The sequence below is a fragment of the Orcinus orca genome, chromosome 20 (genome assembly GCF_937001465.1).
Source record: "Orcinus orca chromosome 20, mOrcOrc1.1, whole genome shotgun sequence".
Classification (NCBI taxonomy): domain Eukaryota; kingdom Metazoa; phylum Chordata; class Mammalia; order Artiodactyla; family Delphinidae; genus Orcinus; species Orcinus orca.
This window is the reverse complement of record NC_064578.1, coordinates 52,833,244-52,859,097: the sequence shown is the minus strand read 5'-3', so window position 1 is coordinate 52,859,097 and position 25,854 is coordinate 52,833,244. Positions and strand designations below refer to the sequence as shown.

At 54.3% G+C, this 25,854-nt stretch overlaps 2 protein-coding genes across 9 annotated transcripts in view; one reads left to right on the top strand and one right to left on the bottom strand.

The window, feature by feature from the left end:
• Nucleotides 1-10,506, top strand: part of SHANK1 (SH3 and multiple ankyrin repeat domains 1) — a 47,427-nt gene extending 36,921 nt beyond the window's left edge. For 5 of the 7 annotated variants that reach the window (XM_049703354.1, XM_049703353.1, XM_049703351.1 and 2 more), the window contains 3 exons: nt 1,639-1,735; nt 3,397-6,502; nt 8,463-10,506. In XM_049703354.1, coding sequence (XP_049559311.1) covers nt 1,639-1,735; nt 3,397-6,502; nt 8,463-9,180 — 3,921 coding nt within the window. In that variant the 3' untranslated portion in view covers nt 9,181-10,506. Of the gene's footprint in view, nt 1-1,638; nt 1,736-3,396; nt 6,503-7,948; nt 8,157-8,462 lie in introns of all 7 variants that reach the window. The other 2 variants (XR_007474293.1, XR_007474292.1) reach the window with 2 other exon arrangements.
• Nucleotides 10,507-11,724: 1,218 nt separating this feature from the next.
• C20H19orf81 (chromosome 20 C19orf81 homolog) lies at nt 11,725-21,717 on the bottom strand. Of its 2 annotated transcripts, XM_049703541.1 has the most exons (5): nt 21,638-21,717; nt 14,509-14,581; nt 14,285-14,405; nt 12,950-13,089; nt 11,725-12,081 (listed from the first exon to the last, which is right to left on the bottom strand). In XM_049703541.1, the coding sequence occupies exons 1-5, from the start codon at nt 21,702-21,704 to the stop codon at nt 11,886-11,888; spliced, it is 597 nt and encodes a 198-aa protein (XP_049559498.1). In that variant the 5' UTR covers nt 21,705-21,717; the 3' UTR covers nt 11,725-11,885. The 2 variants fall into 2 exon arrangements, 1 of the variants encoding a protein (XP_049559498.1); XR_007474318.1 differs by lacking the exons at nt 12,950-13,089; nt 14,285-14,405; nt 14,509-14,581; nt 21,638-21,717 and adding an exon at nt 12,523-12,771 and having other exon boundaries at nt 11,942-12,081.
• Between the last annotated feature and the right edge of the window lie 4,137 nt (nt 21,718-25,854).

The window sequence follows — 25,854 nt, the reverse complement described above, 5'->3', positions numbered from 1 at the left end:
GGCCACCTGGCAGAAGCAGGGGAGTCGGGGCCCGAGAGTGCCTGACATTGGCTTGTTCACTTGACACAAGCTTATAGAACATCAGGCCTGTTTGGGGACTGGGGACCTAGCAGTGAACCAGACTGATAAAGTCACTACCCTCAGGAAGGTTGCATTATGACTTCTGTGGGCCTTTGGCACTTTTTGCCCCTCCTTCCTAAAAAAAAAAAAAAAAAAAGTTAAAAATCAAAGTTTTATGACTGTGTTGATGCAAAGCTGAATATTATCCAGGCTGAATTATAATTATTTTTCCCTCCTATTTGAAAAGAAATTAAAACATTTCTCCTAAAAGTATCGTGGGCCCTTGACCCTGTACCCACGGTGCCTGGGATAATGTTTGATGTCTTCAGGGAGCTGATGTTCTCGCCAGGAAGACAGACAGACAGTAAGCAAGAAGTGAGAGAAGTGTCATGAAGAAAACAGGACAGGGAAATGCAGTAGGCAGTGACTGGGAGGGGTATTTGAGCAGAGGACATAAAGATGGAAAGGAATCGGTGATGACCGGGAGGAAACCATTGCAGAGAGAAGATCCAGGACTTGTAAGTGTCCTAAAGCAGGGATGAACCTTGCGGCACTGCAGGAGCAAGAAAAGGTGGGTGTGGTGGGACCAGAGTGGGAGATACAGGCAAGGGCTAGATCATACACGGTGTCTTAAATCACCGTGATTCTTAATCTAAAATCAGAGCCTGAGATAAGGATGCTTGAGACAACGATTTCCTAAGGGGGAACCTGTAAGGGCATGGGGGAGACAGGATGGGCTGCAGAGAAAGTCAGCAATCCTGGTCCCCACTGGAGTTTGCCTTCAGCCTGGTCTCTTGGGGAGCTCGGGAGTGTGAATTGCAGGATGGAGATAATCCCTCCTTAGACCTTTCTGTCCGTTGGCCGCAGGCTGCTCCCAGAAGTGGGGGCATGTAACAGCTTGGGCACGTCAACGCCTTTGGAGGGGGAATGATTCTTCAGAGCAAGGGGCAGCCAAGTGTTGCAGGCAGATGACACAGTGGCTGGGGATGGGCACAGCATCCTGGCTGAGGAGATCTGGGTGGGCACAGGCAGTGTCTACCCCAGGGGGCTTTGAAGACCAGACTTGGGAACTCGGATCCCTTCCTAACTGATGTGAGATGCTACCGTAGGATTTTAAGCAGGGCAATAACATGATCAGAATTTCTTTTAGAAAGATCCCTCTGACTCTTGCGTGGAAAGCAGACCAGGAATGGGTGGCAGGACAAGGGGGGCAGCCAGGAGACAAGGAAGAGGCTACTGCCGTCATCTAGGCAGGCAGTGGTGGTAACTTGGACCTGGGCAGTGACAGCAGGGGTGGAGAAAAGTGCCCAGATTAGTGATCGGCTTGGGAAGCAGAGCAGACAGGCTCAGTTGATAATCTGACGTTTTCCCCCTCTTTCTCCCTGCTGCCGCTGTCAGGACTCAGAAACCTTTCCCTACCCCAGAATTCCCTTCCCTCTCCTTCACACCCCTCTCCCTTCCTGCAGAGGCTGGGGAAGGAATGGAGGATGGCTGTGTGGGGAATCCATGGATTTTCATGCCCTGACTGATGTTTCTCTGCTCTCTTTTCTCTCTCCTCCTCTGACTGCCAACCCAAAGTCGAGCTTTGATCCCCACCACCGCTCCCAGCCAAGTTATGAACGTCCTTCCTACCTGCCTCCAGGACCTGGGCTTATGCTCCGGCAAAAGTCTATTGGTATGTCACCTGCAAGGGTGGGTGTAAGGGATGCCAGTGGGGAAAGGGGAGGCTGGGAGGGTGACAGTTTACGGGGAAAACAAGGGAGCCTGAGAATGTTCTTTTCTCCTTCCATATGTGACCATCAAGTTGGGCGAAGAGCTCAGGCTTTGTTGCTGGGCAAACCTGGGTTTGAATCCTGGCTCTTGTCCATCCTGGCTGTGTGACCCAGGGCAGGCAGCTTCACTTCTCTGGGCCTAGGGCTCTGCATCTAGAAAATGGGGACATCATTGCCCCTGCCTGGATGCAGTTAAGTCGAAACCACCACAGACCCTGGTTCATTCTCTCTTGTGCCAGACTCCATTCATTCATTCTACAAATGTTTATTGAGCACTACCATATGCCAGGCTAAACTGCTGGGGAGTTGTCAGGGAACAAAACAGACTAAAGGGTCCTGCCCCCATGGAGCTTACCTTCTAGCTGGGGAAGACAGACAACAGCTTATCAGGATAAGAAATAAGAAAATGATATAGTATGTTAGCTGTGTTAAGTGCTATGGAAAAAAATAGAAAAAGAGGAGAATGAGTTGAGATGTCAGGAGTGCTGGGGGGCAGATTTGAGCTGAAACTTGGAGATGAAGTGGGGAGCCATGGGACTATCTGGAAGTAAGGCATTCCACACAGCAGGAACAGCCAGTGCAAAGGTCCTGAGGTAGGTAGGACCGAGCTGCCATTTGCTAAGAGAGCAGCTTGGGAAGATCGTGGGGAGGAGATCGGGAGCTCAATTTGGGGCCTGCTTAGTTTGAGATGCCAGTGAGACATCCAAGCAGATGCAGCATTTGGATATAGAAGCCCGGAGCTCAGGGGCAAGGATTGGGTCCGAGACAAGCATGGGAGTCTTCAGCAGGGAAGCAGTGAACGAAGCCATGACACTGGGTGAGATAGTCAACGGGGAGCGAGTAGTCAGAGGGGAAAAGGGAATCAAGGACTGAGCCCTGGCCGTCGATAAGGAGGCAAAAGATTCCACTCCTCCAGTTCCCTCCAAGTTGTTTTGCTGTTTGGATCTAGCTTTTCCCCAGCTTCAGTGTCCACAGTCCACCAGTGTGTGTCATTTGCCTAGTATCAGTTACCTATACATCTGCCTGACGTTGCTTACCTATGAACTGGCTCCCTCTTTTAAATATTAGCCTCATCCTAAGCAGTGCTATCTGTGAAATCACAGATTTGATGTGCTAATTACATTTCTTTTCTGCACGTACATGAAAAGAAATCTGTAAGTATGCCCAGAAACACGGTATCTCTTCCTGGCTCAAGCCATTTTTGCTCATCCCAAGCGACCGCCCGCATATACCTTGCCTTTGGGCGAATTAGAAAAGGCGCCCCCTCCTGGCCCTGGAAGGAAGTTAAGCTGAATTCCGCCCGCCCCCCCCACCCGGCACACACCACACCTCTCTTGCTCCCTCTGCCGTTTGCTGTTGTGCAGTGCACAACCTGTATTACTGTATCAAACGGATTTGGATTTATCACATCTGGGTAAGCTCTAGACCAACCCATGTTCTTCTTAACATCTACTGGGTGTCATTATTATTATCATTGTAATATTGAAGTTCTGTGGGCCAGGGGAACAGAGAGGCCACCCCTTCCCATCCCCACCCTGCTTCTGGATCCTCCGTGTCTTCCCAGGGGCTGCAGAAGATGAGAGACCCTACCTAGCACCCCCAGCCATGAAGTTCAGCCGCAGCCTGTCTGTGCCTGGTTCGGAGGACATCCCGCCGCCGCCCACCACGTCCCCACCAGAGCCCCCCTACAGCACACCTCCAGCCCCCTCTTCCTCCGGCCGCCTCACTCCCTCTCCCCGGGGAGCGCCCTTCAACCCCGGCTCAGGTGTCCCCCACCCCGCCTCGTCACCGTCGTCCTTCGATGGGCCCTGCCCTCCTGAGAGCCGTGTAGGGAGCCGTGAGAAGAGCTTGTACCACGGCGGGGCCCTGCCCCCTGTGCACCACCCGCCCCCCCCACACCAGCCGCACGCTCCGCTCCCCCAGCCACACCACCACCACGCCCACCCGCCGCATCCCCCGGAGATGGAGACAGGCGGCTCCCCCGATGACCCCCCACCGCGACTGGCTCTGGGGCCCCAGCCCAGCCTGCGAGGCTGGCGGGGCGGCGGGCCCAGCGCGACCCCGGGGGCCCTGTCCCCGTCGCACCACGGCAGCGGGGGCGGGGTTAGCGGCTCCTCCCAGGCCCCGGCCCTGCGCTACTTCCAGCTGCCTCCCCGGGCGGCCAGCGCGGCCATGTACGTGCCGGCCCGTTCGGGCCGCGGGCGCAAGGGCCCGCTCGTCAAGCAGACCAAAGTCGAAGGCGAGCCCCAGAAGGGCGGCGGCCTCCCGCCCACGCCCTCGCCCACGTCTCCGGCGTCCCCGCAGCCGCCGCCGGCCGCGGCCGCCCCGTCGGAAAAGAACTCCATCCCCATCCCCACCATCATCATCAAGGCTCCATCCACCAGTAGCAGCGGCCGCAGCAGCCAGGGCAGCAGCACCGAGGCGGAGCCCCCGACCCAGCCCGAGACCGCGGGCGGCGGCGGAGGGGGCGGCGGCGGCGGCGGCGGCGGCGGCTCCTCCGCGCCGAGCCCCGCCCCGGCCATGTCGCCAGTGCCGCCGCCCCCCTCGCCCGTGCCCGCTCCCGCCTCGCCCAGCGGCCCGGCCACCCTCGACTTCACCAGCCAGTTTGGAGCGGCCCTGGTCGGGGCGGCTCGGAGAGAAGGGGGCTGGCAGAACGAAGCCCGCCGGCGGTCTACGCTCTTCCTTTCCACCGACACGGGGGACGAAGAGGGCGGCGAGAGCTCGCTGGGCCCGGGGGCGCCCCCGGGCCCCCGGCTGCGCCACTCCAAATCCATCGATGAAGGCATGTTTTCGGCCGAGCCCTACCTCCGGCTGGAGTCCGCAGGCGCCGGGAGCGGCGGCGGCTACGGGGGCTACGGAGCCGGCAGCCGAGCCTATGGGAGCAGCGGAGGCAGCAGCGCCTTCACCAGCTTCCTGCCGCCGCGCCCCCTGGTCCACCCGCTGACAGGCAAGGCCCTGGACCCAGCCTCCCCGCTCGGGCTGGCCCTGGCCGCCCGAGAGCGGGCGCTGAAGGAGTCCGCGGAGGGCGGTGGGGCCCCCCAGCCCCCTCCGAGGCCCCCGTCGCCCCGCTACGAGGCTCCGCCGCCCACGCCGCACCACCACTCGCCCCACGCCCACCACGAGCCGGTGCTGCGTCTCTGGGGAGCCCCCCCGCCGGACCCGGCGCGCCGGGAGCTGGGCTACCGGGCCGGGCTGGGCAGCCAGGAGAAGTCCCTTCCGGCCAGCCCGCCAGCTGCCCGACGCTCCCTGCTGCACCGCCTGCCGCCCACCGCCCCCGGGGTCGGGCCCCTCCTGCTGCAGCTGGGGTCCGAGACCCCCGTCCCGCACCCCGGGGTGAGCAAACCCTGGAGGTCCGCAGCCCCGGAGGAGCCCGAGCGGCTGCCCCTCCACGTGCGGTTCCTCGAGAACTGCCAGCCCCGGGCCGGTGGGGCGGGGGGCAGGGGGCCCCCCTCGGAGGACGGGCCGGGGATCCCGCCGCCCAGCCCTCGCCGGTCCGTGCCCCCCTCGCCGACCTCCCCGCGGGGCAGTGACGAGAATGGGCTCCCCCTGCTGGTCCTGCCGCCCCCCGCCCCCTCGGTGGACGTGGAAGACGGCGAATTTCTCTTTGTGGAACCGCTGCCCCCGCCCCTGGAGTTCTCCAACAGCTTTGAGAAGCCCGAATCGCCCCTCACGCCGGGGCCGCCCCACCCGCTGCCGGACCCACCCACCGCGGCCAGCCCAGCGCCCCCTGCGCCGCCCCCTGCCGTGGCCGCCGCCCCTCCCACGCTGGACTCCACCGCATCCAGCCTGACTTCCTATGACAGCGAGGTGGCCACGCTGACCCAGGCGGGCCCCGCAGCTGCTGGGGACGCGCCTCCGCCGGGCCCAGCAGCCCCAGCCGCCCCGCCTCCCCCTGCCCCACAGCCTGGCCCAGATCCTCCAGCTGGCACAGATTCTGGTATCGAGGAGGTGGACAGTCGGAGCAGCAGTGACCACCCGCTGGAGACCATCAGCAGCGCGTCCACGCTGAGCAGCCTGTCTGCCGAAGGCGGGGCTGGCGGCGGGGTGGCCAGTGTGGCCAGTGGGCCGGAGCTTCTGGACACGTATGTGGCCTACCTGGACGGCCAGGCCTTCGGGGGCAGCGGTCCTCCTGGCCCACCATACCCGCCGCAGCTCATGACTCCCTCTAAGCTCCGGGGCCGGGCGCTTGGGGCCAGTGGAGGCCTGCGGCCTGGCCCCGGTGGGGGACTCCGAGACCCTGTCACTCCCACCAGCCCCACCGTCTCAGTGACGGGGGCTGGAACCGATGGGCTGCTGGCCCTGAGTGGTTGCTCAGGACTTTCGACGGCAGGTGTGGCCGGCGGTCCAGGGGCTGTAGAGCCAGAAGGCCCACCGGTGCCCTTGCCATCCGCCTCCTCCCTGCCTCGGAAGCTGCTGCCCTGGGAGGAGGGCCCGGGTCCACCACCACCACCCCTGCCTGGGCCCTTAGCCCAGCCTCAGGCCTCAGCCTTGGCCACAGTAAAAGCCAGCATCATCAGTGAACTCAGCTCCAAGCTTCAGCAGTTTGGGGGCTCCTCGGCAGCTGGCGGCGCTCTGCCCTGGGCCCGGGGAGGCGGCGGGGGAAGCGGGGACGGCCACCACGGGGGAGCCAGCTACGTCCCAGAGAGGACTTCCTCCCTGCAGCGGCAGAGGTGAGCCGGGGGCTGGAGGTTGGCAGTGGAGGCCAGAGGGGCTGGCTGTGGGTAGCAGAGACCGTCTTCCACATAGCTGTGTCCCTTTAGGGTCCCAGGTGGTAGAAAGAAAACAGAAGCTGGGCTGGCTTGGAGAAGTTTGCCCTCAAAGAAGCATGCTTTCCCAGCCACTTTAAATTTCCCTTTATCTCAGTAGCTTCTGTGGTCTCCTCCCGTCACCATGACAACCCACATTCCATGATGAACAAAAAGAGTGATCAACAAAGGAGGAGACTGGAGCACAACTTGCCCGATGTCTGTTTCCTTGGTGGGCTGTCAGTTCTGACAATCCCTGAAATCTTCAGGTCCCTCGAGCCCCGTGTTGGTCAAGACAAGATGCTTTAGGGCACGGTCCGTGGTTACAAGTGTGGTTCTGGAGCCAGGCTTTTTTGGATCCTGGTTGCAGCCCCGCACTTTCTAACTGGGTGACCTTAGGCAAAGGAATCCACCTCTCTGTAGAAGAGGGACAGCACAGAACCTTTCTAAAAGGGTTTTTGAGGGCATGGGATGGGGGAGGGGAGGGGTCTCTTACAAAAGCCCAGCAAGTATAGATGGAGAAGTCCAGGAAGATGCAGAAGTTTTCTAAAGCAGCTAGCGAGTTGGAACGGCCACAGAGTTCAAGCCCATTCAAGACCTTCTAATCTTAGGGAAAGCATAGAGTCACATTCCTGATTCAGACACACAGAGCGAGTGGGGAGAGGGTTTTTTTAAATCCTCTTGTTCTGCAGAGCTCACCCTAATTCTCCTCGAGGGTTTGATATCCACATGGTGATATTCTGAGGTGGTTTTTGAGGTCTTTGAGATCTTAAGGCATCTCACTGATGATTCTTAAGTCTTCTGGGGAGAGGAAAGGACGCTTAATTTAGTTAACAGATCCACCAATAATTGATTTGTCATCTGTTCTGTACCGGGTGCCCTTCAGGGTGAGAGGGACCCCACAATGGACGAAACAAGCAGAGCATTTCCCTCATAGACCTCACAGCCTAATGAGGCAGAGGCGGGGGCCAGGCAATAAACAAAATCATTGTCATCATCCTAGGGGAAAAAAATGCAGTAACGCGATGGTTAGAGAAAGTCTCTCAAATAACGGGCGAGCTGAGCAGAGACTGGAGGAGGGAAGGAGGCAAATCGTTTGGCTCCCTGGGGGAAGAGAGAGCTAGGCAGAGGGAACTGTTCAAAGGCCCTGAGGCAGGGACTGTTCTGGAGGGAGCTAAAGGGATGAGGGGAACCTTTTCCTCCCCTTGTTTCTTCTCTCTTTCATCTCCCTCTCCTCACCTCTCTCTCTCTCTCTCTCTCTCTGTCCCCCGTCCCCTTCCATCTCTCTCCCTTGAATGCTCATCCTCTTTTTGTTCCTCTCTCACTGTCTCCCTGTCTTCCACTCTGCTGTGACTGGCCATACCCGGAAAGGCAGTATAGGGTAGTGGTTAAGAGCTCAGACTTTGGTGCCATATAACCGGGCTCTGCCACTTCCTGGCTGTGTGTCCTTAGGCAAGTTACTTAACCTCTCTGTGCTGCTGATAATAATAGTAACCTGCATCAGGGCTGTCACGGGGATTCCATTGAGATGGCGATATGTAAAAGCACTTAGAACAATGCCTGGCACACGTGAGCATCAGTAAGTGGTGGTGATTATTATTATTATCACTTAATGTCTCTTTTTCTTTCACCTCTCTTGACTGTCACCCTCTCCCTGTCCTCTCATTTCTCTCCCTTCGTTTTCTGTCCTGACATCCATCTTACCCCCTCGCTTGCCCCTTCGATCTCTCCCCTTCTCTCTCCTCCAACTCTCTACCCCTGCCCCATGTCTCTCTTCCTCTCCCTGTATCTTGACCTCTTCCTCTTTCTCACCCGCCTTTGCCCCCCCCCGCCCCCCCCCCCCGCAACCCTTCTCCTCCACCCCTGCCCCGTTGTCACATTCCAGACTCTCGGAAGACTCCCAGCCCTCGCTTCTCTCCAAACCTGTCAGCAGCCTGTTTCAGAACTGGTCCAAAGCGCCTCTGCCGCCCCTCCCCACAGGAGGCGGGGGCTCCGCTTCGGCCGCTGCGGCCCCGGGGGCCACCTCGCCGTCGGCCACCTCCTCCTCCACGTCCGCCCGCCACCTCCAGGGCGTGGAGTTCGAGATGCGGCCACCTTTGCTCCGCCGGGCCCCGAGCCCGTCCCTGCTGCCCGCCTCGGAGCACAAGGTCAGCCCCGCGCCCCGGCCCTCCTCCCTACCCATCCTGCCTGCTGGACCGCTCTACCCGGGCCTCTTTGACATCCGCGGCTCCCCCACCGGAGGGGCAGGAGGCTCGGCTGACCCCTTCGCCCCTGTCTTTGTGCCACCGCACCCCGGGATGTCCGGGGGTCTCGGCGGGGCCTTGTCAGGGGCCTCACGCTCCCTCTCACCGACCCGCCTGCTCTCCCTGCCCCCGGACAAGCCGTTCAGCGCTAAACCTCTGGGGTTCTGGACCAAGTTCGACGTGGCCGATTGGCTCGAGTGGCTGGGCTTGTCTGAGCACCGAGCCCGGTTCCTGGACCACGAGATCGATGGCTCCCACCTGCCCGCCTTGACCAAGGAGGACTACGTCGATCTGGGGGTGACCAGGGTGGGCCACCGCATGAACATCGACCGGGCTCTCAAATTTTTCCTGGAGAGGTGATGGCTGGCCCGGACGGACCAGCCCGTCCACGGAACCCTTGAGCCTGCTGGCCTCTTGACCTCTGAACCCTGACCTTCATTCTCTCCCCGGGCCAGGGACTCTGCTAAAACTGCACCCTGACTCGTCTCCCAAGGCCGGAGGTCACCAGGTGGCCTGATCTGGCCAGACATTGGCACCTCACAGGAGGGGGCAGCTGACACAAGACTGTGTGTGTGTGTGTGAAGCGGGGAGTGGAGTTGGGTGGGGGGGGAAGGAAGAAATCACAGAGGGGGATGAAGAAGGAGGGAAGGGTCGATTCTGGGGAGGAGGGGACAGACAGAGCCATAGAGGGTCAGCCCTGAGCCTGACCGGATGGGGGTCGTCCCCCAGGCCGCAGGGGAAGGCGATGCCCTCAGATTCCACCACCTGCCACCCTCTAACAACCCTTCCCCCCTCTCCAGGCCCCTCGGCTCTCCCCACCCTCCCCTCTCCCCAGCACACACAGCAGCCCCCCGGCCTCTTGCACGCTCCTTTGCACGCCTGCTCACATCTCTCCCCTCCCTGGGCTACAATTTTGCACAACTTTGCCCTCTCGCTGTCCTGCACACTGCGCCTTCGCTTCCAGCTTGCGAGGCCCTCAGCTCTCCAGCTCACGCTCCGTTTCCCTGGCACACCGTGCGTCTCTCTCCCCACGCTCCACACCCCCTGGTCTCTCACACTCTTGTTTGCACACGCTTCCTCCGGGGCGCCCTCCCTTCCACCCCTCACTCCCGAAAAATCTCTGGGCCCTTGCTGCAGACACACTTGGGACACCCTTCCCCTCACCTTCTCACAGACTGTGCGCCTCTCCCGACACTCTCACCTCCATTCTCTCGTAGCACTTTCCCCTCTTATTCTTGCACCCCCGCATTCTCACTCTACACGCCCCTCCCCCCTCCCACTGTTGCTTGCACCCGTGCCTCCCAGGAACCGAATCTCTCGCAAGTGCTCATGCCTCCCCGCTTTGCCGGGCTCCCGACTCCCTTGCACCTTTCTTCCCCAAATCCTTGTCCGTCTCCATCGTCAACTCTTGGGTGAACCTTCTGGCATGCTCGCTCTCGCGCACTCATCCTCCCCAGTGCTTCCCCTGCTCCCTTGAAGCTTTCTTCTCTTCCTTGATGCTCTCGCCTTCCGTGGCCCTGCTTGCACACTCATTCTTGAATTTCTACTTGTCCATGTCAGCTCCTGGGTGGCTCCCCATCTCCGCTGGGGAGCTCTACTGCCTCTTTCGTTTTGCGCACTCATCTCATTGCACACGCGCTCTTCGGCTGTATTGTTGTTTCTTTTCCTGGCACTTTTTTTTTTTTTGGTCCCGAAAGACCAGCTCTTCCGGTCGTTCACACTCTGCCTATTCTCTTAGCTCTTTACACTCTTTTTCTCCTTCTGGCAAGAGAAGACCCTACGCACACTCACTTCTTGCCCAGTTTGCTTCCATACTTCCTCCTCTCCCTTCCCCGGGCTTGGCCCTCTCACCTCCCCTCCTCTCACTCTCCCCAGCCTTCCGGTCCATCCATTTTGCCCGAAGACACCGCTCCCTCATCTCCTAACCTTCCTGTCTCTTCAAGAAACTCCTCCCTCCAGCATGGCTGTTCCTTCCTGCACGCCTCCCCCTCCCTTTATTCCTGGGGCTTGGGAATTTTAAGCCACCCCTTCCCCTGGAACACCTCCTCCCCTACTGTGGGCAAAGGGGGGGAGGGCATCGCCCTCAGGTCCCCCCCCCATGTTCAGCTGCCAAAGAAGAGAGCTCCCCCTCCTTCCCCCAATTCCATTCCCACTCTGCTGCCCTCTACCCCCGAGGCGGGGGCGCTCCGTCCATGGGGGGAGAGTGCTTGCAGCCCTCTCCCCTCACCACGTCAGGGATCTGCGGGGAACCTTGTGGGAGGGTCGTGGGAGGGGGGAGGGGTGGCGAGGAAGGGAGCGGAGGTCGCGCTGGGCCCCTACCCGCCCCCTCCCCCTTGTCCGCAGGATGCCCCCCGTCCGCAGGGGGCCTGCGCGGCGCCCGTCTATCAAGGGCTTGTTCATTCTGGATGGGTGCCGCGGGGTTGGGGAGGGTATGGGGGGTGGGGAGGGGGGAGGGGAGGTTGGGGTGGGGAGGGGGAAGGGACTGGATGGGGGGCAGCGCGGGGCGAAGAGACAAAGCAAAAAGAGGAACGATAACAAAGGAAAATACAAAAAAAAAAAAAAAAAACCTAGAACACACACAAAAAAATCCAGAAAAAAACCTGAAATAAAAGCCCGAGAATTGTCTTCCAAGGGGGGTGGGAGGAGGAAGAGGAGGGGGGCGGATGCGGACGTCTGGTTCTCGCTGGGACAAGGATCGCACGCGTTCAAAGCCCCGGCGCCCGGGTCTTCCCTCTCTCGGGCCTCAGAGTTCATCCCTCAAGGGATTGGGACCCAGGTGTCCATTTCCAGGGACTGGAGGAAGATTTGGGAGGCGGGATTATATCGTGGGGGTTCGTCCCTACCCCCCATCACCTCCCACCCCCTGACTCCCCACCAAGATTTTGCAGAGAGAAATGGCTTTTGTACCAGGTCATTCTTTATAATTAAACTCACAGTATCCACCCCCTCGAGCCGACCCCGCCTCCTTCCTGGGAAGGCAACGCCCCTTTCCTTCGGGATTCCGGGTGGGTCGCCCGAGCCCGCTGGGCGGTGCGCAGGCGCAGCCGGGGCCCGCCCCCAAAACGTCAGACTTCCTCGGTCGGCTCCGCCCCCAGAGCCTCGAGCATGCGCCGTCGGACCAGGGAGCGGCGCAGGTGCAGGCGGTAATCGCCCAGCAGCAGTTCGTCGTTGCGCACGAGAAGGTGGTGGAGCCCGCGGAGGCGGAGCCCCGAGCGCAGTAGGCGCGAGCGAGTCTGGAAGTCCGTGACCGTGATGAGCCACCTGCAAGGGGGCAAGGCCAAGAGGAGAGGGGCGGGGCGGAGACGGAAGGGGAATCGCTGGCCTTGATTGTCCCAGAGTCCCTGCCTGGTCCCTGTTCGTTTACCAACTCCAGTCCCTCAACCCGTCACTACATCCCTAAACTCTCCAACCCTGCACTCTCGCCGAGGTCAATCTGTACTTCTACCCTCACCTGGGTCAGTCTAGGTCCCGTCTTCTCTCTCAGCCTGGCTCTGTCGAGGCTCCATCTTTTTAAACCGCCGCTCCAGGGCCCTATCCTCATCCAGCAGCTCCAGGTCCCGCCCCCTCAGTGTGGCTTTCAGGCCCGGCCCCGCGCCCAACTAGACCTCCAGGCCCACCGATCACTCTGGCCCCGCGCCTGCAAAGTGCTCAGTCCCGGCTACGCTCCCGCTCAGAGCTGTTTCCCATGCTCCGACCACACACCTCGGTCTTGCGCATCCCCGTCACCACCTGGGTCACTGAAAGTCCGGTTCCTCACTCAAATCCCACCTTCTTTTCCGATCTCACCTGCCCCTGCCCCTTCACTGCGCCCACTCTCGCCTTAGCCCCTTCTCGGCTCTCACTCTCTGCGGGGTCTGGATCCTTATACCAACCACGCCATTCTCCAGGCGCTCCTGGCCCCGCCCCCTCACTGCCCTCACTTCTCCGCCCCGCCCCTCACGGAGCTTACTGTTGGCCCACATCTCCTATTAGCTCCCGGCCACTCAGAGCCTCCGCCCCGCCCCGCCCCGCCCCACCTCTCACTGCCTTCACTCCCCTCCCGGCTCCCCCATCGCGTTCACCGCGGTCCTGCCAGTTGCGGTCCTGCCCCTCCCGGTCGCTCCAGGCCCTGCCCCCGCCAAGGACTCACCGGTCCCGGCGCCCAGCAGTCCCACAGATGACGTTCACGTTCTCAAAGCGGATGCTCCTCACACGCCCGCTCTCCATGGCCCCGGGTAACTCGGCCTCCAGCGCCTCCAGCACCTCCAGGTGGGTAAGGTCCTCTTCGGGCTGGGGATGTCGGAGAGAGAACCTCCGTCAGTGACACTCGGAGTTCAGTCCGGGTGCAGAAGTCCCCACCCGAGACCCCACCTGCAGAACCTGCCAGAGCGGGGAGGATAGGAATCTTTCAGGTAGCAAGGCATCTACTGCCATTCAAGGTCATTCTCCAAAAGAAAAAGCCAGTTCTCACCAAACCGATTTGCCAAAAGTCAATGAAGAGCTGACTGAACGATTCACCGATTTGGCCAACTTTGCCAATCTACTGAAAACCTTTCCAGCAACCTGCGTTGGATGGCGAGACTCGGGCAGCCCTTGAAGATTTCCGCAAGGATCTAAGCCGTAATTTTTTCCTTTTTTAGTCATATTAGCATTTTAAGAACTATTCAGTTCTCAAAAAATAAGGCTCGTAGGAGGATATGACATCTTGTCAATCTATTTTGCATTCAGAAACATATATTGATCATTAACCACGTCTTGTCTGAGATTACCGTGTCGAAGGCGATACCCTATGTCATGACATAAAATTGCTGCGAAACCACAGTGAAATCATGAAATTGGTCACCTCCAGGAAGGCAAGCCTTGGATGTGTACGTTGGGTGTGTGTGTGTGTGTGTGTGTGTGTGTGTGTGTGTGTGTGTGTCTCATGTTCAAAAACACAAAGAAGCGGAGCAATAGGGTGGGGATTCGTCCCATAAACAAGAACAGCAATCCCTGTGTTGAGGCCCAGTCACACAGATGAGCTGAGGGAACACTTCCGAGGCTTCTGCCTGGCGAGCCTTGTTTAATTCTCAAATGGGTGAGACCTTAATAGATACCTCCTCTGAGGCAGGAATGCCCAAAGGATCCGTACACTGAATAACCATGTCACTGAATCTGTCAAAAAACGGGCTTTTTGAAATGAATTTTTGCGATATCTGTAAATTTTACAGAATTTCATAATAGGTGGATCAGCAGGACTCCCTCTGTCCTCAGTGTCCCCTCTCTCTGCCTCTCGGGCTCCCCTCTGGGATCAGCAGTGATAAATTTGATGATGAACCCTTTGACAAATTCACTATCAATTTTCAGCCACTTATCCTGGTGCCAAGCCCACAGCTGATGAGCTGCAGAGCCTGGATTCAACCCCTGTCCACCTCACTTCTGAGCCTGTGTCCTTCCCACCATGCCACCAGGGACCTGGGATCATGGGGGTGGGGGGGACACTCACTGAGGTCTCCATGCACAGACAGAGGGGCTGGGCAGCAGGTGGCATGGGGAACTTGCGGATGCACGGGAGCTCTCGGTCCAGCGCCTCGTATTCTGCAATGACCTGGCGCAGATACTGCTTCCTGGGAAGACAGCCAGCGGACAGGGACCTCACAAAGTTAGGGGTCCAAGCCACCGCACTCAGAGGATCTCAGATCAGAAATCATGGGGCCAGGGACCACTCACGAGGATTTGACAGGTCTGCCCAGGCTCCGAGCCTGCGTCTCCTCTAGGGTCTCTAGGTCCACAAGAAGTGCTCCTGCGGATGGAAAACCCAGTATCAGCTGCCTTGAGCACTCCTCGCACGTCATTCCACTTGAATAGCATCACCAAATGACTGTCCGTGCCACCCCCAGGATAGCTCTTATGCCAGTTGTTAAGCTGTTGTCTCTCAGTCCCAAAGGACTCTACCAACCCCATTTCCACTCGGACAGTTGGGGTCCTGTTAGGCTCTGCCTAAAGGGGGTGCTAGCGGGAGACCGCAAGCCAGGAGGAAAGGGAAGGGACGTGCTCCTTTTTGCTTCCTATTTCCAATCACCCCATCTTAGCTTCTTCACTGCAGCAGCATTTCAATCTAGTTATATGGTTTTTCCAACACTCTCAGAACTGGCCTCTTGATTGGAACTTGATTCATAACAGCTCTCAAATCTGGACTCTTCTACACAACCCCTCCATCGACATCGGTCTCTTCTATGGCCAACTGCTAGTTGTCCCACATAATCCATTTCCCCTTCCTCTACAATCCTAGAGTTTTATCCAGCTGGAAACAACAGTTCCCAGCCTCCCTTGCAGCTAGGTGTGGCCACATGACCAAGTTCTCGCCAACACTGTTAGCAGAAGTGAGGGGTGCAACTTTGGAATCATTTGCTTAAGAGAAATTTTCTTAGCTTAGACTCAGTGCCCCTTCCCTTGGACCGGAATGTGGATGTAGCAATAAGCCAACTTTATTCTTGCTAGAGATGATGGAGCGCCACGGGTCCCTGTATTCGCGAGGGGCTGAGACATCCCACCCATCCAGACCACCTTCCTCCTCTTACACGAGAGAGAAACTAACTGTTTTCTTAACGCCATTGAGTTTGAGGGTCTCTTTGTTACAGCAGCTGAAAGAATGCAGAAAGCAACCCCTGACAGCCAGGAGCCGGCCTGGCACTCCCAGAGGGACCCTGGTGACCTCCCTTTGGACATAAGGAATTTCACAGAATTCCAACAGCAGCCAAGGTCACTCCGTGACCATGATGGGCCAAGATAAAAAGAAGACCCCTCTGGAGTCATGTCTCAACACAGCACAACCTTGATGCTGCCCAAACCACAAAACAGACCAAATATTCCCCTCTGGGCTCAGAGCTGATGCTGCTTTTTTCCCAACCAGTGTTAGTGCCACTCTGATGGCTCTCATGTCATGGACTTGCCTCTGCTTCCTGCTGGCATGTGATCCAGAGCAAAGCCTGCTTTCCAGATTCCTCCCCAAGTCGCCTAACTCAGCCCAGGTCTCTAAAAACCTCTTACTCAGACATTGATGTGTTACTATCTCCCTCATTCAGCAAACTCAGTGGCGTGCTGGTAAATGTCCTCTCTCTCTCTCTCTCTCTCTCTCTCTCTCTCTCAGCATCTGCCTGTTTTCATGGTCTCAGTACTCTCACCCTGACCAATTTTATGCTACCCATGGTTTTCACAACCAGCTTGCAAAATTCACCACTCGGCTCTTGTGAGCTGGGACAGGCTGTCTCCAGCACAGGGCTGTGTCCCAGCTATGCTCCTATAGCGGTCTTTGGCTTCAGCACATCAACACAGCTCAGCTTGTACCATAGTAAGCCCCCCTCTCTGGTCCCTGTTCTTCCACCTCCCATCTGTTTTGGCAGAGCAGCTAGGGTGATCTTTTCGTCTCAGCACCACCAGAGGCTTCCAAACCACCGGAGGCTTCCTCTTGCCTTCAGCATAAAGTCCTCCCTGTGATGGGGACGCATTTCTCAATGTGTGGTCTGGGGAGCATTTCAGGGTCCACCCCAGACCTATTGGGTGAGAGTCTGCATTTTAGCAAGATCCCCTTGAGAAGCACCTGCCCTGCGTGTGGTCACTCTGATGACCTCTCTGATCATTTTTCTCCAGCCATACTGGCCTCCCTTTCATCCCTCCAACATAGTAATCTCCTTCTCAAATCTGTCCACTTAACAATAATAATAACTACGTGTTTACAGCCCCCTTTAAAAAGCCAGGCACCTTTTAAAGTTTTTTTCCCACTGAATCTTCAAAACAGCCTTCTGAGTGAGTGTAGTTTAACAAATGATGAAACGGAAGCACAGAGAACTTAAGTGACTTGCCCAAGGTCACACAGGCCAAGTGATAGAATCAGGACAAAAATCTAGGCACTGGATCCAGAATCTGTGTTCTCAATCCCCCAGTCTGCTGCTTCTCGCCCCACTATTGTCTAGACAACAGCTTCCTAACTTCTCAATATATCTCTCTCTCTCCCTATTCATTCACCCCATCAGAAGCATTTTGAAATGTAGATCTGACCACATCGCCGTTTCCATTTCCTCAAAACCCTCCCAGGACTTCTCATTGTCATTGGGATAAATTAAGACCAAGATCACACATGACCAGACCCTGCTGATGTCTCAAGCCTGATCAGACACTATCGTCCTCCTCACTTGCTGCATTCCAGAAACATTGCCCTTCTGTGACTTGAACTCTCCGTGCTCCCTCCTGCCACAGGACCTTGACACATGCTGTGACTCCGCGTGGAACTCTCTTCCCCCTCACTTAGCTCATCAAGTCTCCCTAAGTGTGTCAACAGTTCCTGTCATGAACTCATGACACCATGTATTTGCTCTCATCACAGTTGCAATTTTACATTTACTTCTATGAGTCTCTAATTATAATGTGAGCAACATGAGGTCGGGGACTTGTCTTTCGCTCTTGGCGTCTAGCAAAGCACCAGGCACCTAGCTGTAAGTATTTATTGAATAAAGACTGAAGGAATATAACCATCAAATGCAATATGGCAACTCTGGGTCTTAATTAAAACAAACCCACTGTGAAAAATAAAATTTTTAAATAATTAGGGAAATTTAAATATGCACTAGGTATGAGATGATATTCAAGAAAAATTGTGAATTTGTTAGGTGGAATTAATGGCATGGTAGGTCTGTTTTCTAAAAATCCTTAGCAGTTAGAAACACATGCTTAAGTATTTATGGGTGGAAAGGAATTATGTCTGGGATTTTCTTTGAAACAAATTTGTCCTATAGAATGTCCCCCCAGAAAGTGTGTATGTGTGGGTTGCTTAGATGAAACAAGATCAGCAAAATGTACATTGTCTCTATTTTTGTGTATGTTTGAAATTTTCCATAATAGAAAAAATCTTTTAAATTTCTATCACAAGTAACTTAGAAATAAAATTATATGCCCTGGAAATGTGTGTGAAATGACTAAAAAAACTGACTCTAGCAGCATCAAAGGTGTATGTTTAAAATGTAAATAAAACTGTTTCTCATGAAATGTGGCATTAGAAATAAAGATTTCTAAATTACAACCGTGATTTTAATATATTTGTTTCAATGTGTATGTGTAACTTAGTAAAGGTATAAATTTAAAAATAAATACTTATTGAATAATTGAGGAAACACAACACTTTCAAACTTCAACAGGCATCTCCAAGGCCTCCTGTGTGCCTTGGAGAATGCTGCAGACCAAGAGATTAATGAGACCCCAGCCTGCCCTCCAAGAGCTTCCGGTCTGGTGGGGGAAGTGTTCACTGTAAAGGGCAATACTTGCTACAATGGACGTGTCACGAGGTGGAGAGGAAGCCCAGTCTGGGGGCAATCAGGGAAGGCTCCTTAGAGGAGGTGATGTCTACAGCAAGACTTAAGGGATAGGAGTGGGATAGGGAGGATGGGAGGGAGGCTCAAGAGGGAGGGGATATGGGGACATATGTATGCATATGGCTGATCCACTTTGATGTACAACAGAAACTAACACAGTACTGTGAAGCAATTATACTCCAATAAAGATATATTTTTAAAAATAGTGGAAAAAAAAGACTTAAGGGATAAAGGAGGAGTTTGCTAAATAAAGAAATGGCAGAGAAGGAGATGTTTTATGCAGAGGGACCACGGGGTGGGGGCGGGGGGTGGGTGCTAAGGTCTTTAAGCAAAAGAGAATATTCCCAGAATTCTCTTCAGGTCCAAGGCTAAGGAGTGCTTATTGCAATTGTAGGTTATTAATTATTTGTGAGATAGTGTGTTTCATGTCTGTCCTCCTTGCATGAGAACCAGCTGGGTCATTTCATTCATTACTACAGGCAAAACACTTGGGACCCACAGGCTTTCTAATGGCCTGAGCGAAAGTTTGCAACCTGACAAGCTAAAAATGTTATTGGTTCCAAAACACCACAAAGAAAACAGCAAAACTGAAATGAACAAATATCGATCTGCAAAACGAGCCAACTGGTCAACTCAATGTCACTCATCTTTTCTGGAGCTACACATAAAGTATACTTATCAGATGGGTACCTCCGTCTAGGTTAGAGATGATGTGGGGTGGGGCGTCTCCAAATGAAAGAAGTCTTCAAAGACACTAAAAGAGACCTGAGGACAGAGAAACTGTCTGTTTTGCCACTAGAGCATTTGCTATGCCTAGCTTAGCACCTGGCACAGAAGAGGTGCTTATAGCCGACACCTAGAAAGGTGCAACTCAGCCATTCCCATCCTTCTTCCTCCATTTGAGGAGTGTCCATTCCCCACCCACGCAACCAGGTAAGGCTCACCAAGCCCCAGTATCCTCAGGGATATCCCATCCAGTGCAAAGCAATGTCTTCTGACCCTTACTGCTCATCGTAATTACCTGGCAAGCATTCAAAAACTATAGTTGCTGACAAAGGATTAATCTCCAAAATTTATAAGCAGCTCATGCAGCTCAACAACAAAAAAACAAACAACCCAATCCAAAAATGGGCAGAAGACCTAAATAGACATTTCTCCAAAGAAGATATACAGATTGCCAACAAACACATGAAAGAATGCTCAACATCATTAATCATTAGAGAAATGCAAATCAAAACTACAATGAGATATCATCTCACACCAGTCAGAATGGCCATCATCAAAAACTCTACAAACAATAAATGCCGGAGAGGGTGTGGAGAAAAGGGAACCCTCTTGCACTGCTGGTGGGAATGTGAATTGGTACAGCCACTATGGAGAACAGTATGGAGGTTCCTTAAAAAACTACAAATAGAACTACCATATGACCCAGCAATCCCACTACTGGGCATATACCCTGAGAAAACCATAATTCGAAAAGAGTCATGTACCAAGATGTTCATTGCAGCTCTATTTACAATAGCCAGGAGATGGAAACAACCTGGGTGTCCATCATCGGATGAATGGATAAAGAAGGTGTGGCACATATATACAATGGAATATTACTCATCCGTAAAAAGAAACGAAATTGAGCTATTTGTAATGAGGTGGATAGACCTAGAGTCTGTCATACAGAGTGAAGTAAGTCAGAAAGAGAAAGACAAATACCGTATGCTAACACATATATATGGAATTTAAGAAAAAAAATGTCATGAAGAACCTAGGGGTAAGACAGGAATAAAGACACAGACCTACTAGAGAATGGACTTGAGGATATGGGGAGCGGGAAGGGTGAGCTGTGACAAAGCGAGAGAGAGGCATGGACATATATACACTACCAAACGTAAGGTAGACAGCTAGTGGGAAGCAACCGCATAGCACAGGGAGATCAGCTCGGTGCTTTGTGACCGCCTGGAGGGGTGGGAGAGGGAGGGTGGGAGGGAGGGAGACACAAGAGGGAAGAGATATGGGAACATATGTATATGTATAACTGATTCACTTTGTTATAAAGCAGAAACTAACACACCATTGTAAAGCAATTATACTCCAACAAAGATGTAAAAATAAATTAATTAATTAAAAAACAAAACAAAACAAAACTATAGTTGCTAGGTCCCCCAGAACTAGAGATTCTGGTTAATTGGGACCTGAAGTAGGATTAGGTATAGGTTTTTTTAAAAAGTTTCTCCCACCTGATGCGTAGCCCCACTGACTAAAATAATTATGATAATCTCGTTCCTTTTGCCAGGGATTGAGACAAGAGTGAGTGGATGACTTAGTGCTGGCCAATGAGATGTGAGGAGAGTTTATTTGGGGTTCTTAAAGTGAAGACCTCTGGAAGTGATGCCTGAAACTGTGGCAGCCATTTTGTAACCATGAGGTATGCAAGCTGGTGTGCAAAGGGGTTATATCCCAGACCAAAAAGCAGGGACATAGAAACTGGCTTCTCAGTGACATTCACTGAGCTGCTGACCCAACCAAACACAAACCCTGATCCACCTCTGGGCTTCTCTTTGAGTGAGACAATGACTTTCCTATTTTTATACTGCATTAAGTCCAATTTTCTATCACCTGCTAGCCAAATAAACCCTCACCAAGATATTACTTGAGAAATGTCGTACGAGTGAATGAATGAATGAGCTGTGCTAAAGTAGAGTGGAAGGAGGGAACCCTGGAAGATGAGCCTGTCAGCTAGCGTCAGGCCACACAGGGCCTCAAACAAAAGCTTGAGGGGCTAAGACTCTCTCCTGGGAGTGATGGGCAACGTGGAAGAGCTGTGAGCAAGGGAGAGACAGGGTTAGTGCTGGGTGTCAGAAAGGCTCCTCGAGCTATGTGGGGGATGGGCTGGAGGGGAGAAACTGGAGACCAGGGAGTTACGTGGACAAAGGGTCCAAGGGAAGAGGACAAGACCTGAGCTGGGGCTGTGGGAAAAGAGAAGTAGGGACAGGGCAGAGAGAGTAAGCAGGAAGATGGGGCTGGGACTGATGGCTGTGGAGGTAATGGGAGTGGGGGAACAATGCCTGGCGTCTAGACTGGGTTGGCAGTAGCACCATTCAAACATGGGAAGCAGGGAGGAGGAGTGGCTTTGGGAGAAGATGTTGAGGTCAGTGTGGGAGACAACGAGAATGTGAGGGACCAGGGTAGGGAGTCTATGGGGGATAATGGCCTCAGAAGAGTTGTTACAGCCCCAGAGATTCATGGGAAATGTAGTTCTGGGTCCAGAACATTGGTCAGGGAATTGAAAGGCCTCATGGGAAATGTAGTTTGAGGTCTAAAGGGTACTGCTCAGGAATCTGGTAGACCTAAGAATTTGGGGTAGCTCTTTCTTTGGAAGGCCAGTGACTCACTTAAGGTCACACTGAAAGCCAGGGCTGTGACACAGTGCTCATAGGAAGGACCCCACCCGCCCAACCCCACACTTGGATACAAACACACAAGCAGACACGATTCGGTACCTGCCTCCCTGTGCATGCTGGGGTTGCCCATGGTGGAGGAGCAGAGGGGCTCCACCTCGTGTTGCATCCTGAGAAGGTGGTAGGGGTTGTCTCAGGAGGATGGGAAGAAGAGCTCTGACCGGGTCACCCACCCCAGCTCCTTCTCCCCGCTGCTGCTTCCTCCTTCTTGTCTTTGAAGCCCCGGGAAAAAAAAATATGGAAGGCTGAGACCACATGGAAATCCAGTTTCCCTTAACCTCTGGGAGTCCCTGTGTGCCCCAATTATTTCTTTCCCACTTTCCTGCCTCCTCCTCCATGTCTCCCAGTCTCCTCGAGTTTCTTCCCCCACCCCTCTCTCTGCCCCACTCCCTCCCTCCCTCTCTCCCCATCTCTCCTCCACTCTTTCCCTTGATTTCTCTGTCCTCTTTCTCCCCACATCTCTCCCCTTCCCTTGTTCCATCTCCCCAGTCTCCTCCATCAGTTTCCCCAACATCTCCCCAGCCCCCCGTCCCTCTCTCTCTTCATAGTTTTCTGCCTCTCTCTAACCCTATCACCCCCTCTCTGTCTCCCTACCTCTCTCCCCATCTCTCTTCTCTCACGGCTGCCTCTGCTGGGCTCCTTGGCTTCCCTCCCTCTGTCAACCCTTTTCTGTTCCCACTTGCCCTCCACTCATCCGTGTTTCACACAGGAACTGGTTAGGTACAGGTGAGATTCAAACAGAAACTGGGTTCTATATGGGGGAGGGAAAGGTGAGCAGGGGGCCTGGTTGCCATGGTACCTCCAGTGGATGGGGGAGGGGCTGGGGGCTCCTGCCCCCAAGGGCAGGAGTGAAGGAGTTTAGCCACAGAGGTGCCCACTGGGCATCCCTTCTTTGTGTCTGCAGGGCTCTCAGCAGGAACCATGGGAGAGGAGCGCAGACTTTTTCAGTTACTTTGTCTATCTTCCCAGTCTGTCTCTGTTACCGTATCTCTAGTCTTCTCTCGAGTTCATCTGGTCTCTGCCTTAACTGTCAATTATTCCTGCTTGATAAACATTGACTCCCTGCTTGTTAGGCAGTAGCACCTTGATTTTCTGAGTCATTTGTTCAGGGATGAGCTTAAAAATCAACGTAGGATACAGATTCAACCCTTGGACTTTTGCCGGACCTGTTACCAAAGAGGGTCTTCCTTTTTCCAATGAGGTTGCCAGGCCGGTCGGAGCCTAGGTTGGAGCTGCTGTGGACCATCACATCGCCACATGGGGAGAGAGCCTGCCTGAAAGCAGACAACACGAGGAAAGCAGAAACCAAAGATGCAGACAGATTCCTGAAGATGATTGAGGACACCTAGATCTAGCTGTCCCTCAAGCCCTCATCCACCCAGTTAATTCCCTCTTATGCTCAGGTTATTTGCGTTTCTGTCATCGGCAATTACAACAGTCCAGACTTAAATGGACTAATTTCCAGGCCCAGTTCCTCTGTGGCCCTGACTCCCTGTTGGCATATCCTTATGTCTTTTTCTCTCCCATCAGGCTGTCCTTCACTTCCAGTCGCCAAGTCCATCCCCATAGGACAGGAGACATCTTTCATCCTCGTGATCACAGGCACACCTAGCCCCTACAGCCCATCAGTCTTCAAACTCTACCCCTTCTGCCTCCTGACTCTGCTCTTTCTTCTCGTCATTCCCACAGCCCGACACCCACTCAGGTTTCAAGGTCTTCTCCTTCCTGGACCCTTGCCCCAGCCTCCTTCTTGCCCTCACATCCTCCAGTCTCTCCCCCCTCATTCCCCTCCCACAAGGTTTCAGAGGGGTCTTTCTGCACTTGGAGATGACCCTGCCCCTCCCCTGCTCTCAGCCCTCCCATGGCTCCGAACTGCATGATCTGGTCCCAGCTTCCTCTCTCACCTCATACCTTCAAACATTCTTCAGTCACCTTTTATTAATTACTTTATTTAATTAATCCCTCCCACCCCTCACTCCTGTCTCCACTCTCCACATGCTGCCTTCTGCCCTTTTCCTGGTGCCCAAACGCCCTCATCCTTTCATAAGAAGCTCAAGTGCCCCCTCCCCCAGGAAGCCTTCTCTGACTCCTCCTCCTACCAGTTGTGTTTTCTGCCTCCATCCTCTGCATGTTCTTTATCTGCTCTTTTTTTTTTTTCAGACCTCTGAACACTGTGCACTCCGCCTGTCTTGCTCAGGAATTTGGGTCTGTGTCTGCCTCCCACTCCAGACCAAGGGCCCCTGACTCATCTCTGGCTCTCCAGCACCAGGAAAGTGCGGAACAGGTATGTTGAATGAATAAACAAGTGACGATTTCCCTCTATTACTGTGACTCACACTCAGTACCCCCTAAGCCCACTGCCCTGTGTCTCTTGGTCTGCATGAGGTAACATAGGATGGAGAAGAGAATAGGGACTCTGGAGTCAAACAGGCTAGCATCAAACGCCATGGCCGGGCTGTGCAAACTTGGGCAAATGTCTTTTCCTCTCTGAGCCTTGGTTTCCTCATCTCTTACCAGTAATGCTGCCTTGAAGGGCTAATGGTGCTTAAATAAAGCAAGATACAGCAAAGTCCCCACATGTGAGCCAGGCACACAGGAGGCACTCAGTTGCAGTTTGCTCCCTTTCCAGAGTTCTTTATCTCTGTGACCAGCATTAGCTGCCTCTTCTGGACCTCTCCCTTCTTCCTTCTTTGGGTGTCTCTCTCTCTCTCTCTCTCTGCATCTGTGTGTGTGTATGTGTGTGTGTGTGTGTGTGTGTGTGTGTGTGTGTGTGCATGTGGCTTTTTCCCTCTGGTGTCTTGGTCCTTTAAGTTCCCATCTCTCTGTGTCTCCATTATTTTTCTCCCTCTCTCTACCTGTCTCTGGAACCCCTCCTCATCTCTCTGTGTGTCTGAATTTGAATTTCTATATCACGTGCCTCTGCCTTTCTTTGTCTCTCATTCTCCGTGTCTCTATACCTTTCTGCATGTCTCTATCTCTGTGTCTGTGTGTGTGTGTGTGTCTCTGTGTCCATCACTTTATTTTGCCATCTGTTTCTCTCTATCTCTCTACCTCCTTCCCGGTCTTTCTGCCTTCGCCCCACCTGCCTCCCTCTGCCACTCACCCCAACTCTCTTGGGTCATCCCTGTCCCACCCCCTGGCCTGGCATGCAGCCCGGGACACAAATCCCTGAATCAGCATTCTCCCTCTATTCCAGAAATTATGTCAGCGCCGCAGTGGGGGGCGGGGGGGGGCTGCTTGTAGCTCAGGTTAGAGGGTTTGCCTCCCTGCATCCTCAACCACACGGGCCGTGGCCAGCTTCGTCCACCTCTGTTCTTGGTGTTTGTTCTCCCAGGGGAGCACCAGGAGAAGAGGTGAATCTGTGTTTACACACAATGTGCGTGTCTCTGGGTGTGTGTCTGCGTTTGTTTGCAGCACATTTGTGTGTGAATCTGTAGGTACTTTGCAAACTCATCCGTTCACTCCTGCACGGATGCATGCATGCATCCCACCAACGATCCACTCATTCAGCTATCAGCCGCTCATCCATCCATCCACCCATCCACCCATCCAACTCATGCATGCATACATACATACACTTCTCTAGTTATCCATCCACTCATTCATTCATTCAACCAACCAATACTTATTGAGTACCTACTGTGTGCCAGGCACCATGTCAGGCAGCGGGGACACAGCAGTAAACAAAAGTGCTACCCCCATGGAGCTTATGTGCTCATCAGTCCTCCTCCATGTGCCAAACTCGCTCCTACCCCAGGCTTTGCGTGGACTGTTCCCTCTCCCTGGAGCAGTCCTCTCCCCTCCCCCATCTTCACCTGGATTATGCCAACTCAAATGTCACTTGCTCAGAGAAGCCTTCCATTGACCTCCTTCCCAGACACACAGCACCCTGGACTTTCCTTCCTAACATTGATACCCATATGGAGTTATTTAATGACCACCTGTCTCCACCACTAGACCGTGAGTCCTCCCAAGGCTGGGATTTTTGTCTGCTTTGTTCCCAGCCAAATCCTTGGTGCCTAGAACAGTGCCTGGCAGTCAGTAGATGCTCAGTAAGTATCTATCAAATTGGGTGCATGGATTGAATTGAACGAATGTCTCTGTCTCCTGGTTCCCTGTCCAGTGCTCCGGGCTCGTCTACACCCCTGGTGGTGATGACAGGCAAGGTCCTCAAACTTCCTATATGCAAACGACGTAGTGGCTGAACTCAAGGAGTCTAGAGTCAGACCACATGGCTTTGAATCTCAACTCTGACACCT